The 16,940-nt window shown below is 37.5% G+C and overlaps 1 protein-coding gene across 2 annotated transcripts in view; it reads left to right on the top strand.

Moving 5' to 3' along the window:
• The window catches only part of Cyp2c68 (cytochrome P450, family 2, subfamily c, polypeptide 68), a 52,266-nt gene that overhangs the window by 24,935 nt on the left and 10,391 nt on the right, over positions 1 to 16,940 (top strand). For both annotated transcript variants that reach the window (NM_001039555.2, XM_006527177.2), the window contains 3 exons: positions 3,614 to 3,755; positions 12,651 to 12,838; positions 16,765 to 16,906. In NM_001039555.2, coding sequence (NP_001034644.2) covers positions 3,614 to 3,755; positions 12,651 to 12,838; positions 16,765 to 16,906 — 472 coding nt within the window. The remainder of the gene's footprint in view (positions 1 to 3,613; positions 3,756 to 12,650; positions 12,839 to 16,764; positions 16,907 to 16,940) is intronic.

The raw sequence follows: 16,940 nt of genomic DNA, 5'->3' as shown, positions 1-16,940 counted from the left end.
ACTCTTTTATAGAGGTACTATATACAAAGGGATAATTTCTTAATACTTAATGAAGATTCTATAAGTATTCCTAAAATGATATTAGGAAATAAAGGAAAGCAAGTATTTATTATAAGTTCAAGGACAGAAGACACAATATTGGCTGGATTTATCTATACAAAACTTTAATAATACCATAGTCACAAAATTTATGGATTTTAATTTTCAGTGAACCTATTCATCTTGTGAAAGATAATGAATGTTTATTAGATAACCACTTTTAATAGATATGCTTTTAAAAATTCACTTTTGTAAACTTATTCAATTCATGATATAAATTTATGTTTGAATATCTAGTGAACTTTTGTAAAAAAAAATTAGAGTACTTGGAATAACCATGAGATCTACTCTCCTAGAAAAATTACAAAGACTAGGAAGATTAAAGTACAAAGGCCTGGGGAGTTAAAGCATTCATAGTAAAGCAAATTGGAAGTAAGAGCTTTATGAGCAAGGGGAGAGAGCAAAAACAGGAGGAGAGCAGGAGAAGAGCACAAGTTTAGGACATAGAAAAAGCAGGGAAAACTTATTATTATTATGATCATTTTATTGGATGTTTTATTTATTTACATTTCAAATGTTAGATCTTTTTCCAGTTTCTACTCCAGAAAAACCCCTATCCCATCTCCCGTAGCACTGCTTCTATGAGGGTGCTTCCCCACCTATCCACCCACACACGCTTCCCTGTCCTGTCAAACCCCTATACTAAGGCATCTAGACTTCATAGGCTTAAGGGTCTCTCTGCCCACTAATGCCTGAAACGAGGCTATCTTCTGCTACACATGTGGCTGGAGCCATGGGTTGCTCCATGTGTACTCTTTTTTTTTTTTAATTTTTATTAAGGCAATTTCTTATTAGATATTTTCTTTGTTTACATTTAAAATGGTATACCCAAAGCCTCCTATACCCTCCTCCTGCCCTGCTCCCTAACCCACCCACTCCTGCTTCCTGTCCCTGGCATTACCCTGTAATGGGGCATATGATCTTCTCAATACTGAGGGCCTATCCTCCCATTGATGGCCGACTGGGGCATCCTCTGCTACATACTTTGTTGGTGATTTAGTCCTTGGGAGCTCTGGCAGGGATGGGGTTGTCTGGTTGTTTGATATTGTTGTTCTTCCTATGAGGTCGCAAACCCCTTCACCTCCTTCAGTCCTTTCTCTAACTTCTCCATCTGCCTATTTGTCAGCTGTGACAGAGCCTCTCAGGAGACAGCTATATCAGGCTCCTGTGAGCAAGTACTTTTTGGCATCTACAATAGTATCTGGGTTTGGTTTCTGTATATGTGATGGATACCCAGGTGGGGCAGTCTCTGGAGGGCTACCTACTCTCTCCCTACCTCTTCAATATAGTACTGGACTTCCTAACCAGAGCAATTGGACAACCAAAGGAGGTCAAAGGAATACAAAGTAGAAAGGAAGAAGTCAAACTATCACTATTTGCAGATGATATGATAGTATACTTAAGTGACCATAAAATTCCACCACAGAACTCCTAGACCTGATAACGTCAACAAAGTGACTGAATATAAAATTACCTCAAACAAATCGGTAGCCTTTCTCAACTAAAAATGATGTGCTTACAGACTGGAACCTTGTATTCCTGTCCTCTGAGAGGCTCTGCCAGCACCTGACTAAGACCAATGCAGTTGCTCACATCCAACAATTGGACTGTGCCTGTGGACCATAATGGAAGGGTCAGGGCAAAAGCTTTAGGAGATGAACGGGATTGCAAACCCATTGGAAGAACAACAGTATCAATTCTCAGGACTCCTTAGAGCTCTCAGGAGTATCATCAAGCAAAGAGTATATATGAGCTGGTTCCTGGGTCCCACTACATTTGTACCTGAAGACTGCCTCATCTGGCATCAGTGGAAGAGGAGGGACTTTGTCTTGTGGAAACTTGATTCTCCAGAGAAGAGGGAGTCCAAAGGTGTGAGGTGTGAGTCAGTGGATAGATAGGTACACCCTATTTGGGACAAAATAGAGGGGAATGGGATGGAAAATTGGCAGATGGGAAACTGGAAAGGGGATAAAATTTAAAATGTAAAAAAACAAAATGATTAATAATAAGTGCTTCAGTCCCAGGGAGTTCTGGGGGGTATTTATTATTTCATATTGTTGTTCCTCCTATGGGGCTGCAAATCCCTTCAGCTCCTTGCATACTTTCTCTAGCTCCTTCATTGTGAACCCATTGCTCTGTCCAATGAATGGCTGTGCATATCCACTTCTGTATTTGCCAGGCATTGGTAGAGCCTTTCAAGAGACCACTGTATCAGGCTCCTGTCAGCCAACTCAATCAAAGAAATCATATGGTGGGTCTCATGTCTCTAGCTGCATATGTAGCAAAGGGTGGCCTAGTCAGCCATCAATAGGAATAGAGGCTCTTGGTCTTATGAAGGTTCTATGCCCCAGTATAGGGGAATGCCAGGGCCAGGAGGCAGAAATGGGTGAGTCAGGAAACAGGCGGAGGAAGGAACAGGAGGGGAAGGAGATAGGGAACTTTGGGAGAGGAAACTAGGAAAGGGGATAACATTTGAAATGTTAGAAAATAATTATGTTCTATTTCTGCTCCTGCCTCAACATTTAAAGCTATAATCTTGTTGACAATCTTGTAGCATATCATCTTTGCAGCTCTGTCACCTGCATTCCTCTTCTTCTCTGCTTTACCTTTTGCAGGTCACAAATGTGTCAGGTTCTGTCTTTGTGACTTAGAATTTTTTTAACATATAAGTTATCAACTCTTACATTTTATAAAGATCATATTGATAATTGCCTTTCATATAGAGTGGAGCCTAGTTGTACTGCCTGTGAACATAACTAATCTTGCTAGGAGTGATTCATCACATTGTTTATAGAATTTGAACTTTGTGCAGAGCCTGCAGCTATTGTTTGTCCATAAAAAACTTTGAGAACAAATTAAAGGAAAAATTTCATACAGACTAGAAGAAGCTAAGATAATGGCTCCAACTTTCCTCTTTGTACTAAATCAAATTGTGCTTCCTAACCAATAGGGGAAAGTCTAGGTATGGATGCCTCAAAAATATAAAGGATCTATAGAAGTCAGGTACAAAGAAACTCATTGTTACCCAATATTGATATAGTGAAGGAGATGTAAAGCTTTAGAGTCAAGTGCCTTTCAATATTCTAACAATGTTTACTGTGTAGGCTTTCTTTGAATACATGTGTCTCTTTATGTTCAGGTGAGATGAAACATAAATCTTTCTTACATGTGGTAAGACTAGACTACATGTTTTAGGACTAGAAAACAAACAAAATTAGCTTTTTTCTTATTTTCTGTACACTGATTACCTATTGTACACACACACACACACACACACACACACACCTTCATAATCTTCAGAATGCAATTTTGACAAACAGGGAAAATAAGTGTGGAAAATGAAGTTTAGACCATCTACACCACAGTCTCTGAAATGGTATAAATGTTTTGCCACTGATGAACATTTTAGATTCTGTGTTATCAACAACATATGTTTGTCAAAAATTGTCTATTCAATTATAATTGATTGTGCAACGACAATATTTATCAGATAATGGTATCAAACTGTTCTTAGAAAAATGGCATTGAGCACATGGACTATACCATTGAACACCTGGCAACATTGGTGACTGATCTGGTGTTTGGTGGGACAGAGACCTTAAGCTCAACGATGAGATTTGCTCTCCTGCTCTTGATGAAGCACACACACATCACAGGTAAGAATACAGGTAATGAAGCACAGCATTCCTAAAAGTTGCTAGGACAATGCAGATTGTGTCCTGCACATTGTTATTCAAAATGTCAGTATTCAACTTTCTGTCCCATTGGCTTTAATGAAAATGTTGACTGATTAAATGAAGATGCCTGAGCAGTGGAAAAGCCATCAAGGCCAGTCCTTTGTTTGAGTTCTCTGGCAGGTGGTCTGTTCTAAGCATCTAGAGCATATATTGGGCCATGGTTGCATTATGCTTCTTCCTCCAATTCAAGCCTTCATAGCAGATGAATTCTTGCAGTTGCTTTCTTCATTGTGACAAATCTAATTCTGGGGTACATAAAAGAAAACTCAGCTCACTAAAGCATAAAATAAGGTCCAATATTTAAAGCAATTTCTTCGGATTTTTTTTATTCTGTGAAGCATTTTACATTTTTTTTTCATTATAATTGTATTGCCCTTGATGTCAAGGTTATGGTGTCAAATTTAGAGGATAGAGAGTTTTATCATGTTCTGTAAAATGTCTGATGAGCCCATGCCATCTTGGGCATGATCTCAGTGGAGGCCCCCAAGGTCCCCAGAGGGCTCTGCACACTGCAGACACCCTAGCACCCTGGATCTTGAGATCACTGGTGAGTGGAATGCAACATCTCTTTCAAAACACCCAGAGGGTTTTGTGCTAGCAGGAACAGGGACAAAGAACACCTGTCTGACAAGTGGCTGGCGTTCGTTTTGGTCCGTGCCACCCCTGTGCCATCTTGGGTGCAATCTCGGCAGAGGGCCCCAAGAACCCGAGAGGAGTCTCCACACTGCAGGCACTCTAGCATACCCGGGATCTTGAGATCACTGGTGAGTGGAACACAGCATCAGTTCAAAAAACCCAGAGGGTCTCTGATAGCAGCAATAGGGTCAAAGGAGGAAGGCAGGCCCTAGCACACCCAGAACCTTGGGATCACTGAGACCAGTCTACTCAGGAGAGCACATGGGCAGCAGAAGCAACAAAGCTTCTTGGACAGGGTCCATTTGGGCCTTCATTCTCAGTCAGGAGACAGAGCAGAGACCCAGACAATTGGACACATTCCCTGACAAAGGAGAGTCGGCCTCCAGGGAGCGCTCTGACCTTAGAAATCAGGAGGTGGATCTGAGCTCCAGAATTTTGTGTACCTTCCCTGAAAGAGGAGAGCTTGCCTGCAGAGAGTGTTCTGTGACTGGGACACAGGAGGAGTTGTTCTCACAGGAGTGCTGACAGAAGCTAGAGAATCACTGGAGGAACAACTTCCAGTCAGAGACAGCTAGAACAGCCAACACTAGAGATTACCAGATGGTGAAAGGCAAATGAAAAATATCTTACTAACAGAAACCAAGACCACTGGGCATCATCAGAAACCTTTACACACACCACATTGAGCCCTGGATACCCCAACACACCAGAAAAGCAAGATTTGGATCTAAAATCATATCTCATGATGCTGGTAGAGGATTTTAAGAAGGACATGCATAAATCACTTAAAGAAATATAAGAGAACACTAATAAACAACTAGAAGCCTTTAAAGAGGAAGCACAAAATTACAGGAATTACAGGAAAACACTGTGAAGCAGGTAGAAGACTTTAAAAAGAAAACACAAAAATCCCTAAAGAATTACAGGAAAACATAGCCAAACAGGTGATGGAATTGAACAAAACCATCCAATATCTAAAAATGGAAGTAGAAACGATGAAAACCCAAAGGGAGACAACTCTGGAGATAGAAACCCTAGGAAAGAAATCAGGAAGCATAGATGTGAGCCTCAGCAACAAAATACAAGAGATAGAAGAGAGAATTTCAGATGAAGGAGATTCCATAAAGAACATAGACACAGCAATCAAAGAAAATGTAAAATGTAAAAAGATCCTAAGCCAAAAACTCCCCGGAAATCCAGGACATAATGAGAAAGCCAAACCTACCAATAATTGGAGTAGATGAAAATGAAGATTATCAACTTAAAGGGCCAGCAAATATCTTCATCAAAATTATAGAAGAAAACTTCCCTAACCTAAAGAAAGAGATGCCCATGAACATACAATAAGTCTACAGAACTCCAAATAGACTGGACAAGAAAAGAAATTCCTCCTGACACATAATTATCAGAACAACAAATGCCCTAAATAAAGATAGAATATTAAAAGCAGTAAGGGGAAAATGTCAAGTAACATATAAAAGCAGACATATTAGAATTACACCAGATTTCTCACCAGAGACTATGAAAGTCAGAAGATCCTGGACAGATGTTATACAGATCCTAAGAGAACACAAATGCCAGTCCAGGCTACTATACCCAGCAAAACTCTCAATTACCATAGATGGAGAAACCAATGTATTCCATGACAAAACCAAATTCACACAATATCTTTCCTTGAATCCAGCCCTTCAGAGAATAATAATAGAAATACACCAACAGAATGATTGAAACTACACCCCAGAAAAAGCAAGAAAGTCATCCTTCAATAAATCTAAAGGAAGACATCTGCAAGAACAGAATCCAAACTATAACAATGAAAATAACAGAAAGCAACAATTACTTTTCCTTAATATCTCTTAATATCAACTGGATCAATTCCCAAATAAAAAGACATAGACTAACAGACTGTTACATAAACAGGACCCAACCTTTTGCTGCTTACAAAAAGCCCACCTAAGGGAAGAAGACAGACACTACCTCAGGGTAAAAGGCTGGAAAACAATTTTCCAAGCAAATGGTCTGAAGAAACAAGCTGGAGTAACCATTCTAATATTGAATAAAATTGACTTCCAACCCAAAGTTATCAAAAAAGACAAGGAGGGGCACTTCATGCTCATCAAACTTAAAATCTTCTAAGATGATCTCTCAATTCTGAATATCTATTTTCCAAATGCAAGGGCAGCCACAATCATTAGAGAAACTATAGGGAAGCTCAAAGCACATATTGTACCTCACACAATAATATTGGGAGACTTTAACACCCCACTCCCATCAATGGACAGATCCTGGATACAGAAACTGAACAGAGACACATTGAAACTAACAGAAGTTATGAAATGAATAGATTTAACAGATATCTACAGAACATTTTATCCTAAAACAAAAGGATATATCTTCTTCTCAGCACTTCATGGAACGTTCTCCAAAATCGAACATTTAATTGGTCTCAAAACAGGCCTCAACAGATACAAAAATATTCCCATTATCCCAAGCATTCTATCAGATCACCATGGATTAAGGCTTATCTTTAATAAGAACATAAATAATAGAAAGTCAATATTCATGTAGAAGCTGAAGAACATTCTACTCAATGATACCTGGGTGAAGGAAGAAATGAAGAAAGAAATTAAAGACTTTTTAGAGTTTAATAAAATGAAGCCAGAACATACCCAACCTTATAAGATACACTGAAAGCACTCATAAGAGGAAAACTCATAGGTCTGAGTGCCTCCAAAAAGAAGCTAGAGAGAACATATTCTAGCAGCTTGACAGCACACCTAAAAGCTCTAGAACAAAAGGAAGCAAATTCACCCAAGAGAAGTAGATGGCAGGAAATAATCAAACTTACAGCTGAAATCAACCAAGTGGAAACAAAAAGAACTATTTAAAGAATCAACCAAACCAGGAGCTGGTTCTTTGAGAAAATCCACAAGATAGATAAACCCTTAGCTAGACTCACTAGAGGGCACAGGGACAGTATCCTAATTAACGAAATCAGAAATGAAAAGGGAGACATAACAACAGAACTTGAGGAAAACCAAAACACCATCAGATCCTACTATAAAAGGGTATATTCAACAAAACTGGAAAACCTGGATGAAATGTACAAATATCTAGAGAGATTCCAGTTAACAAAGTTAAATCTAGATCATATTAATGACCAAAACAGTCCGATATCCCCTAAAGAAATAGAAGCAATCAGTAATAGTCTCCCAACCAAAATCAAGCCCACGACCAGATGGGTTTAGTGCAGAATTCTATCAGTCCTTCAAAGAAGACATAATTCCAGCTCTCCCCAAACTTTTCCACAAAATAGAAACAGATGGTACTCTACCAAATTCATTGTTTGAAGCCACAATTACTCTGATACCTAAATCACACAGATACCCAACAAAAAGAAAGAACTTCAGACCAATTTCCCTTATGATTATTGATACAAAATTACTCAATAAAATTCTTGCTAACTGAATGCAAGAACATATCAAAATAATCATCCATCATGATCAAGTAAGCTTCATTCCAGGGATGCAGGGTGAAGTCTACATGGATCAATGAACTCCACATAAAAGCAGAGTCACTAAAAATTTTAGAGAAGAAAGTGGAGAAAAGCCTTGAAGATATGGGCACAGGGGAAAAATTCCTGAACAGAATAGTAGTGGCTTGTACTGTAAGATCGAGATTTGGGACCTCATAAAATTGCAAAGCTCTTGTAAGGCAAAAGACACTGTCAATAAGATAAGAAGACCACTGTCAGAGTGGGAAAGTATGTTTACCAATCTGAAATCTGAACAGGGAGTAATATCCAATGTATATAAAGAACTCCTGAAGATGGACTCCGGATAATCAAATAACCCTATTTAAAATGGGGTATACCCGGAGCTCTTGACTCTAGCTGCGTATGTATCAAAAGATGGCCTAGTCGGCCATCACTGGAAAGAGAGGCCCATTGGAGTTGCAAACTTTATATGCCCCAGTACAGGGGAACGCCAGGGCCAAAAAGGGGGAGTGGGTGGGTAGGGGAGTGGGGGTGAGTGGGTATGGGGGACTTTTGGTATAGCATTGGAAATGTAAATGAGCTAAATACCTAATAAAAATGGAAAAAAAATATAATGGGGTACAGAGCTAAACAAAGAATTCTCACCTGAGGAATACCGAATGGTTGAGAAGCACCTGAAAAAATGTTCAACATCCTTAATCTTCAGGGAAATTCAAATCAAAACAACCCTGAGATTCCATCTCACACCAGCCAGAATGGCTAAGATGAAAAATTCAGTCGATACCCGATGCTGGCGAGGATGTAGGAAAGAGAGACACTTCTCCATTGTTGGTGGGATTGCAAGCTGGTACAACCACTCTGGAAATCAGTCTGGCAGTTCCTCTGAAAACTGGACATATTACTACTGGCAGATCTGGCAATACTTCTCCTGGGCATCTACCCAGAAGAAGTTCCAAGTGGTAATAAGGACACATGCTCCACTATGTTCATAGCAGCCTTATTTATAAGATGCAAAAGGTGGACAGTACCCAGATTTCTCTTAACAGAGGAATGGATACAGAAATAGTTCTACATTTACAAAATGGAGTACTACTCAGCTATGAAAAAGAATAAACTTATGAAATTCTTAGGCAAATGGATGTACCTGGAGGTCATCATCCTGACTGAGGTAACCCAATCACTAAAGAACTCACATGATATGTAGTCACTGATAAGTGGATATTAGCCCAGAAACTTAGACTACCCAAGATACAAGATGCAATTTGCAAAACACATGCAACTCAAGAAGAAGGAAGACCAAAGTGTAGACACTTTGCCCCTTCTTAGAATTAGGAACAAAACACCCATGGAAGGAGTTACAGATACAAAGTTTGGAACTGAGAAAAAAGGATGGACCATCTAGAGACTGCCATGCCCGGGGATCCATCCCATATTCAGCCTCCATACACTGTCACAATTGCATACACCAGCAAGATTTTGCTGAAAGGACACTGATTTAGTTGTCTCTTTTGAGGATATGCCAGGGCCTGGCAAACACAGAAATGGAAGCTCACAGTCAGCTATTGGATGGAACACAGGGCCCCCAATGGAGGAGCTAGAGAAAGTACCCAAGGAGCTAAAGGGGTCTGCAACCCTATAGGTGGAACAACAATATAAACTAACCAGTACCCCTGGAGTTCGTGTGTCTAGCTGAATATGTATCTGAAGATGGCCTAGTTGGCCCTCATTGGGAAGAGAGGCCCCATGGTCTTGCAAACTTTATATGCCTTAGTATAGGAGAACGCCAGGGCCAAGAAATGGGAGTAGGTGGGTAGAGGAGTCCGGGGGGAGGCTATGGGGGACTTTTGGGATAACATTTGAAATGTAAATGAAGAAAATATCTAATTAAGAAATAGAATGAAGAAAAATAAGCTTTCTCTGTGTAAATTTCAAAACAAAACATAATAAGACAAAACAATGAATTCATGAAATTCTTAGGCAGATGGATGCATCTGGAGGATATCATTCTGAGTGAGATAACCCAGTCACAAAAACCACAGGTTATATACTCACCGATAAGTGGATATTGCCCAGAAGCTTAGGATATCCAAGATACAATTTGGAAAACACATGAAAGTGAAGAAGAAGAAAGACCAAAATCTGGATACTTTATTCCTTCTTTGAATGAGGAACATAATACCCATGGAGGAGTTACAGAGACAAAGTTTGAAACTAACATGGAAGGAAAGACCAACCAGAGACTGCCCCACCAGGCATCCATCCCATATACAACCACCAAACCCAGACACTATTGTATATGCAAGAACGTTTTTTGCTAACAGGACCATGACATAGCTTTCTGTTGTGAGTTTATGCCAATGCCTGGGAAAGAGAAGTGGATGCTTAGTCTTCTATAGTCTTCTATTGAATGGAACACGGTGCCTCTAATGAAGGAGGTAGAGAAAGTCCCCAAGGATCTAAAGGGATCTGCAACCCTATAGGTGGAACAATATTATGAACTAATCAGTACCCCACAGAGCTATGTCTCTAGTTGCATATGTAGCAGAGGATGGTCTAGTCGGCCATCAATGGGAGGAGAGGCCCTTGGTATTGCAAAGATCATATGTCCCAATACAGGGGAACTGCAGAGTCAGGAAGCAGGAGTGTGTGTGTTGGGGATCAGGGCAGCCTGACAGTATACGGGGCTTTGAGGATAGCATTTGAAATGTAAATGAAGAAACTGTCTAATAAAAAAGTCGGATGAACAATATTTTTTGCAAATATATCAAAATTTCATGTTACAAATAACATCACTGTAAAATTTTATTTTTAAATAGAACCAGGTGTTTCACATTAATGAAACATGCCTTCCATCAGTTGTCAATATCCGCGGAGATGACAATAGCAGTATTATAAGACAGAATTTGTTTACTTAGACTAGCAAATAAAGACAACAGTAAACAACAGAATCCTTCATAATACAAGAATAATACGATCGTCACGGGGCAGGGGCGAGATCCTGTAAGATGATTAGGGATTATATGCTTGAGGAATTGCTATAGAATAGCAAATACATATTGTGCCTCTCCTGTGTCCCTAAGGGTCCCTCTTTGTACCTAATAATTTTAAATAGAAAATCAGGTTGGGAACCAGAGGTTGCTCTGCCCACTATTCTCTTAATTACTTCACCCTCTGGTGAGAGTTTCCAACACATAAATCTTAGAATTTCTTTTAAAATTAAAAGAAATCCATGTGTAAAGAACATTGAATGGTTGATACAGGAAGAATAATGGAGAGGATGAAAGGAGAAAACTGGCAATGTTGAATAGTCTCAGAGCTCTTTCATGAGTATCAACAACTGAATCTACCACCCAGATTGTATTGTACTATAAACATCTCTGTGTTTTGCAAAGACATATTTTCCAAATAGCCATCAGAAATAACAATATAAAGACCAGGAAGTAAGGGATGGAATGAAAGCACAAAGATTTTCAGGTTTATTCCCAATATGCATGAAAATAGTGCCACTGCACCAGCGTTCTCAAGAGTAGCTGGTGATTATCTAATGTGTAGAAAAAGAAAAATGTAAAGATAGATCTTCAATTGTAAATTTTGCTCCCTATTCTGCTTTCTTTATGAAACCCTGTAAGAGGTTTTCCATTCAATTGTCTAAAGTAACTTTCCATGAAGCGATTTACTCCAGATACCTTTATAGCCTATGAGCCAAGTCTACAATTTTGACAGAGTGTGCTGGGTACTAGAATTAGAAAGCCTCAGATTTGGTATTGACTTGGGAGATGCTTCAGGAACGAACAGAGCATGAGGGAAAACACAGATGCACTGTGTCTTCTCATGTCTTCATTCAGTGCACATTTATTGTAGGAGCTGAAACATCCACTGAAATACTCGGAAATAAGTATAAATCATGAAACAGACAATTAAAAACTAAAGTGAACAGTATGCACAATCAGAAAAGTATATCAATAATTTAGACAAACTCTTATATTGGAGATAGGGAATCATATTTATATATCTCTTTCTACAATGTGTCTATATTACCAAGTATGGTAATCTACGAATGATGTGTGTGGGCATTCACATGTATATGGTATGTATGTGTATTCATCATCTACTCATATTTGTAAATAGAATATAGATATAACTGGTATGTTCTTTTCTGCTACCAATATCTCAATAAATATTGTATATGATTGAGTACATAAAACAGTTATTGTTTAAAATACAAATATATTTCTAAGTAGTTGTTGGTGATGAACCTGACCACTGATAGTTAAGATAAGGAGAATAAAATTGCAAAAAGACATTCAGATGCATAATTTTAAAATCAGTACTACATATATTCACCATTATAATAACCTATTTCTGATATCTTTTATTAATGTCAATATTGCAAACTTAATTGTACTCTGTTTTATTGTTATCAATAATTATTTTATCTCATATTATTTGATAGTCTGGATAAAACAATTGGCATTTAATAATGAATCATATTAGCTATGTTGTAGAATGATGGTATTAAACTATATTAGAATAATTCTATGTATCTAAGTTTATTCCTCAGCATAAAATGTATGTTCAAAATGTTTCTGGGCCACTTTCTTCATGGCCTAGGTAACTGTGCATTTATGGGAGATACAGGCTACATTTTTCCCATTCCAATATTTGTCATTCCTTGTATCCAGCTAAAGTCCAGGAAGAGATTGACAATGTGATTGGGAGACACCGCAGCCCCTGTATGCAGGACAGGAACCACATGCCTTACACAAATGCCATGGTGCATGAGGTCCAGCGGTACATTGACCTTGGCCCAAATGGTGTGGTGCATGAAGTAACCTGTGATACTAAGTTCAGAAACTACTTCATCCCCAAGGTAAGCTTGTTTCTCCCTGTTACACTTCTGTGCTCTTGATGTTCCCTGTTTCAGTGTGATTCCAGTCCTCTCCATCACACTTACTTTCCATTTTTTATGCTGGCTCACAACTGAGAAAGAAGCTATAATGAGGCAGGGACATGGTAGCAGCAATATGACATTTGCTTTGTCTTCCACAGATCATTTGAATAAAGACTGGTTGTTTATATTCTCATATATATTTTTCAATTTGAGTTGAATTCAACCAATACGTTTTGGAATTTTTATTATTGAGAGGAAAATCTACAAATAACTAGAAGTATTTTATATGCTTAATTCTTCAACTTATGAAAGGTCATATTATGCTTTGACTTGTTTGGTTTATTTTAGTCATATTAATTTTCTTTCAATGATACAGCTTGTATCTAGCTTTTGAGTTTTACTGAGCAATGAATATTCTTTTCTTATTATTTTTAAATATGGTGTATAGAAATGAATTATTATGTGATTTTTATTTTACCTATCCTCATATATTTTACTAATTATTGATGCTTTCTTTGAAAATATATGCAGAATTCGAGGTGGCTTCTGGTTAACATTTTATCTATACTTTTGTTTCCATTTATTTTTATTTCATTACCATTTAAGTTATTATTGATCCATTAAAATATTATTGATGAATTTCAGAAACCAGTAATTTGTACAGCTATTAATTTCTAAATTCGTTAAAATAAAATTTTATAGAAGTAATTCAGGACATTTGGAATATGTGTGCAATCAAAAAATAGAAGGAACTTCAGAAACTTAAAATGTAAATTATACTACTACTAATTCATTGATTATCTAGAGAAATAATGAGTATGTCATAAATCTTATGAGGTAAAGAAGACTGAATGAATAGGAACAACTGATATATAGGCATATTCTTGTCACTTATGGTTAATATAACTGTAACATTTCTCTGTCAATTTCCAAGACTTTAGATGATTTGGAAAATGATTTTATTAGATTAAGTTGTAGTCAAAGGAAAAAACAATTAGCATATAATAATAATCATATTAGCTATGTTATAGGATGATGGCATAACTCTATATTAGAATAATTCCATGGATCTAAGTTTTTAGAAAAGCAAGCACCTAGGTATATAATCACATTAAACCTGAAAAATAGCACCTAAACATATAATCGTACCAAATCCATGTGCCTAGATGCCAGGATAAGAACAAAATCAATAGCCAAAGCATTATTTCACTATTAGACCAGAACTAGGCTACTGCAGAAAGCTTGGAATACTCTAGTGCAGTTAAAGCACAAGAAAAAGACCTCAGTATCCACAACACTATGAGGAAGGCAGAAGATCTTAAAGAAGTGACTAAATTCCTTAGAGAAATTGTGGAAAAGACAAACAAAAAGTGGGAGGAAATAAATAACCTGTGACAAAGGACAAGAATAATACCTCCCAAAAAATAAAAACAAGCAAATGAAAAAACAGCTGATGTAAATGGAAATATAAGCAATGAAGAAAACATGAGAGAAAATTCTGAAAATGGAAAATCTAGCTATGTAAACAGGAGTCAGAGACACAAGCATCACCAACAAGGAGGAAAGAATGCACTTCAGGTATTGACAATATAATAGAAAAAATGTATACATCAATCAAATAAAAGGTTCAGTATAAAAAATCCTAAAACAAAACATCAAGGAACTCTGCAGTAGTATGAAAAGACTAAATTTAAATGACTAAATGATAATAGGAATAGAAGAAGAAATGAGTGTAAAGAGTCCCCAAAATGCTTTTGCCTAAATCACAGATGAAATTTTTCCTAAATTAAAACAGAGATTCTTAGAAGAATACAAGAAAGAAGCAGACATGAAATATATTGTACCAGATACGAAAGATTTTCCTCAATATGTGAATTGAAATACTAAATATGCTGAACAGTGAAATAATATTAAGAGGTACAGAGGGAAATCAAGTAACATATAAATAATAGATTATAATTATACCTGATTTCCCAATGGGGCCTACAAAATCCTAAGAGATGAAAGATGTCAGTCAAAATTTTTAGATTTAGGAAATCTTTCAGTCACCATAAAGAAAACAAGATATTCTATGATAAAGTTTTACTCAAACACTATGTACAAATCCAGTCTTACAGATGATACTAGAAAGAAAACTCCAGCCTAAGAAGGTTAACTATACCCATTAAAACCCGAAAATATTTCACAGCAGCAAAACCAAAATAAGGAAAGACCCCCACCACCCACTACACCCACACAGCATGAACACCACCACCCAAAACAATAAAATAACAAAACTTTTAAAAAATATTTTTATTAGGTATTTTCCTCATTTACATTTCCAGTGCTATCCCAAAAGTCCCCCATACCATCCCCCCCACTACCCTACCCACCCACTCCCACTTTTTGGCCCTGGTGTTCTCCTGTACTGGGGCATATAAAGTTTGCAAGCCCAATGGGCCTCTCTTTCCAGTGATGGCCAACTAGGCCATCTTTTGATACGTATGCAGCTAGAGTCAAGAGGTCCAGGAAAATCATTAGTCAGTGATATCACTCAATATTAAAGGATTCAACCCTTCCTCCAAAGACTTAGAGTAACAGAATGAATGAAAAACACAGGCTCTATCTTTCTTCAAGGACATAAAATAAACACACTTCATCATCATAGACAGGCATTGCTTCAGAATAAATGTTTGTAAAAGTATTTTCCAAGTAAAGGGAACTAAGAAGCAATCTGATACAGAGTTTCTAATAGCTAACAAATAGACTTCCAGTGGAAATGAATAAAGACACATAATATTCATTTAAGATCAAGATAATATTTTATTTCTTAACTATTATGCCCCAAATACAAGTGCATTTTTTTGTAAAAGAAAACTACTAAAGTTTAAATAACATGTTGACACTCACACATTGATAATAGGAGACTTTAATATCCAGCTTCTCTGAACTAATAGGCTATGTAGACGAAAACTAAATAAGAAATACCGGAGCTAAGAGATGTTATAAAATAAACAATCTTGACAGATATCTGCAGAACATTTACCCCATTAATGAGTATGCATTCTTCTCAACACCCCATAGAAATTTCTCTAAAATTGAGTACATACTGGTTCATACAGCAAGTGTCAAAAGCTACCAAATATTTAAAATGGACAAAGTCCACTACAGATTAAACCTTCATTTCAACAATATCACAAACATAAAAAGCCCACAAAGTCATAAAAACTGAAGAAATCACTCCTGATTGAAAAATATGACTTCATGAATTGTTTTAGGTAGAGGGAAAGGAGGACGGAGGAGAGGACCCTGTCAGGATGAATTGTATGAGAGAAGAATAAATACAAATAAAAAATGGAAAAGGGTTTCTACTGGTTCCTATCCTACATGATTAATTCCTTTCCTTCGACAATCTCCCTTCTATTTGCATATTTGCATGAGTCTTTATATACATAAACTCTGTGTGTGTGAGCAAGCTTTTCTATTCATGGCATGTAAGACCTAAATTATATTCATGAGAAAAAATAAGTAAAAATTGTCTTTCTAGAAGACCTTGCTTGTTTACCAGCATGAATGACTTCCTGTTTGCTTCACATAGGAAACAAGTCTCCATTTGAAACCATGACCCATGTGACTTACGAAAAGCAGTTGAAAAACTAGAGCGGCAGGTGATGAGACAAACCTGCAGGAAAGAGTACAGATTCACCAGCATTAGCACCAAACACCCAATGCTGACTTCAAATATCACTGAAGCCTCCCTACTCACACCACTCTAGCCAATGCCAGACTCCTCCTGCTCCTTCCATGATTTGTGTGTTGAAATGTCCCTACCATTCTGTGTATTTCCTCTACGGAGGAGAAGGTGAACAATGTTTAGCATCCTGAGACATTTATACATTGCTTTCTTTGTTGTTTGTTGTTTGCAGGGAACACAGGTAATGACATCTCTGACATCAGTGCTGCATGACAGCACAGAGTTCCCCAACCCAGAGGTGTTTGACCCTGGCCACTTTCTAGATGACAATGGAAACTTTAAGAAAAGTGACTACTTCATGCCTTTCTCAGCAGGTAATAGAAAGTCATTCCCAAGGCTCCAGAGACA

This window comes from Mus musculus, chromosome 19 (assembly GCF_000001635.26).
Source record: "Mus musculus strain C57BL/6J chromosome 19, GRCm38.p6 C57BL/6J".
Lineage (NCBI taxonomy): Eukaryota > Metazoa > Chordata > Mammalia > Rodentia > Muridae > Mus > Mus musculus.
The sequence above is the reverse complement of the archived record's forward strand: the minus strand, read 5'-3'. Positions and strand labels throughout refer to the sequence as shown.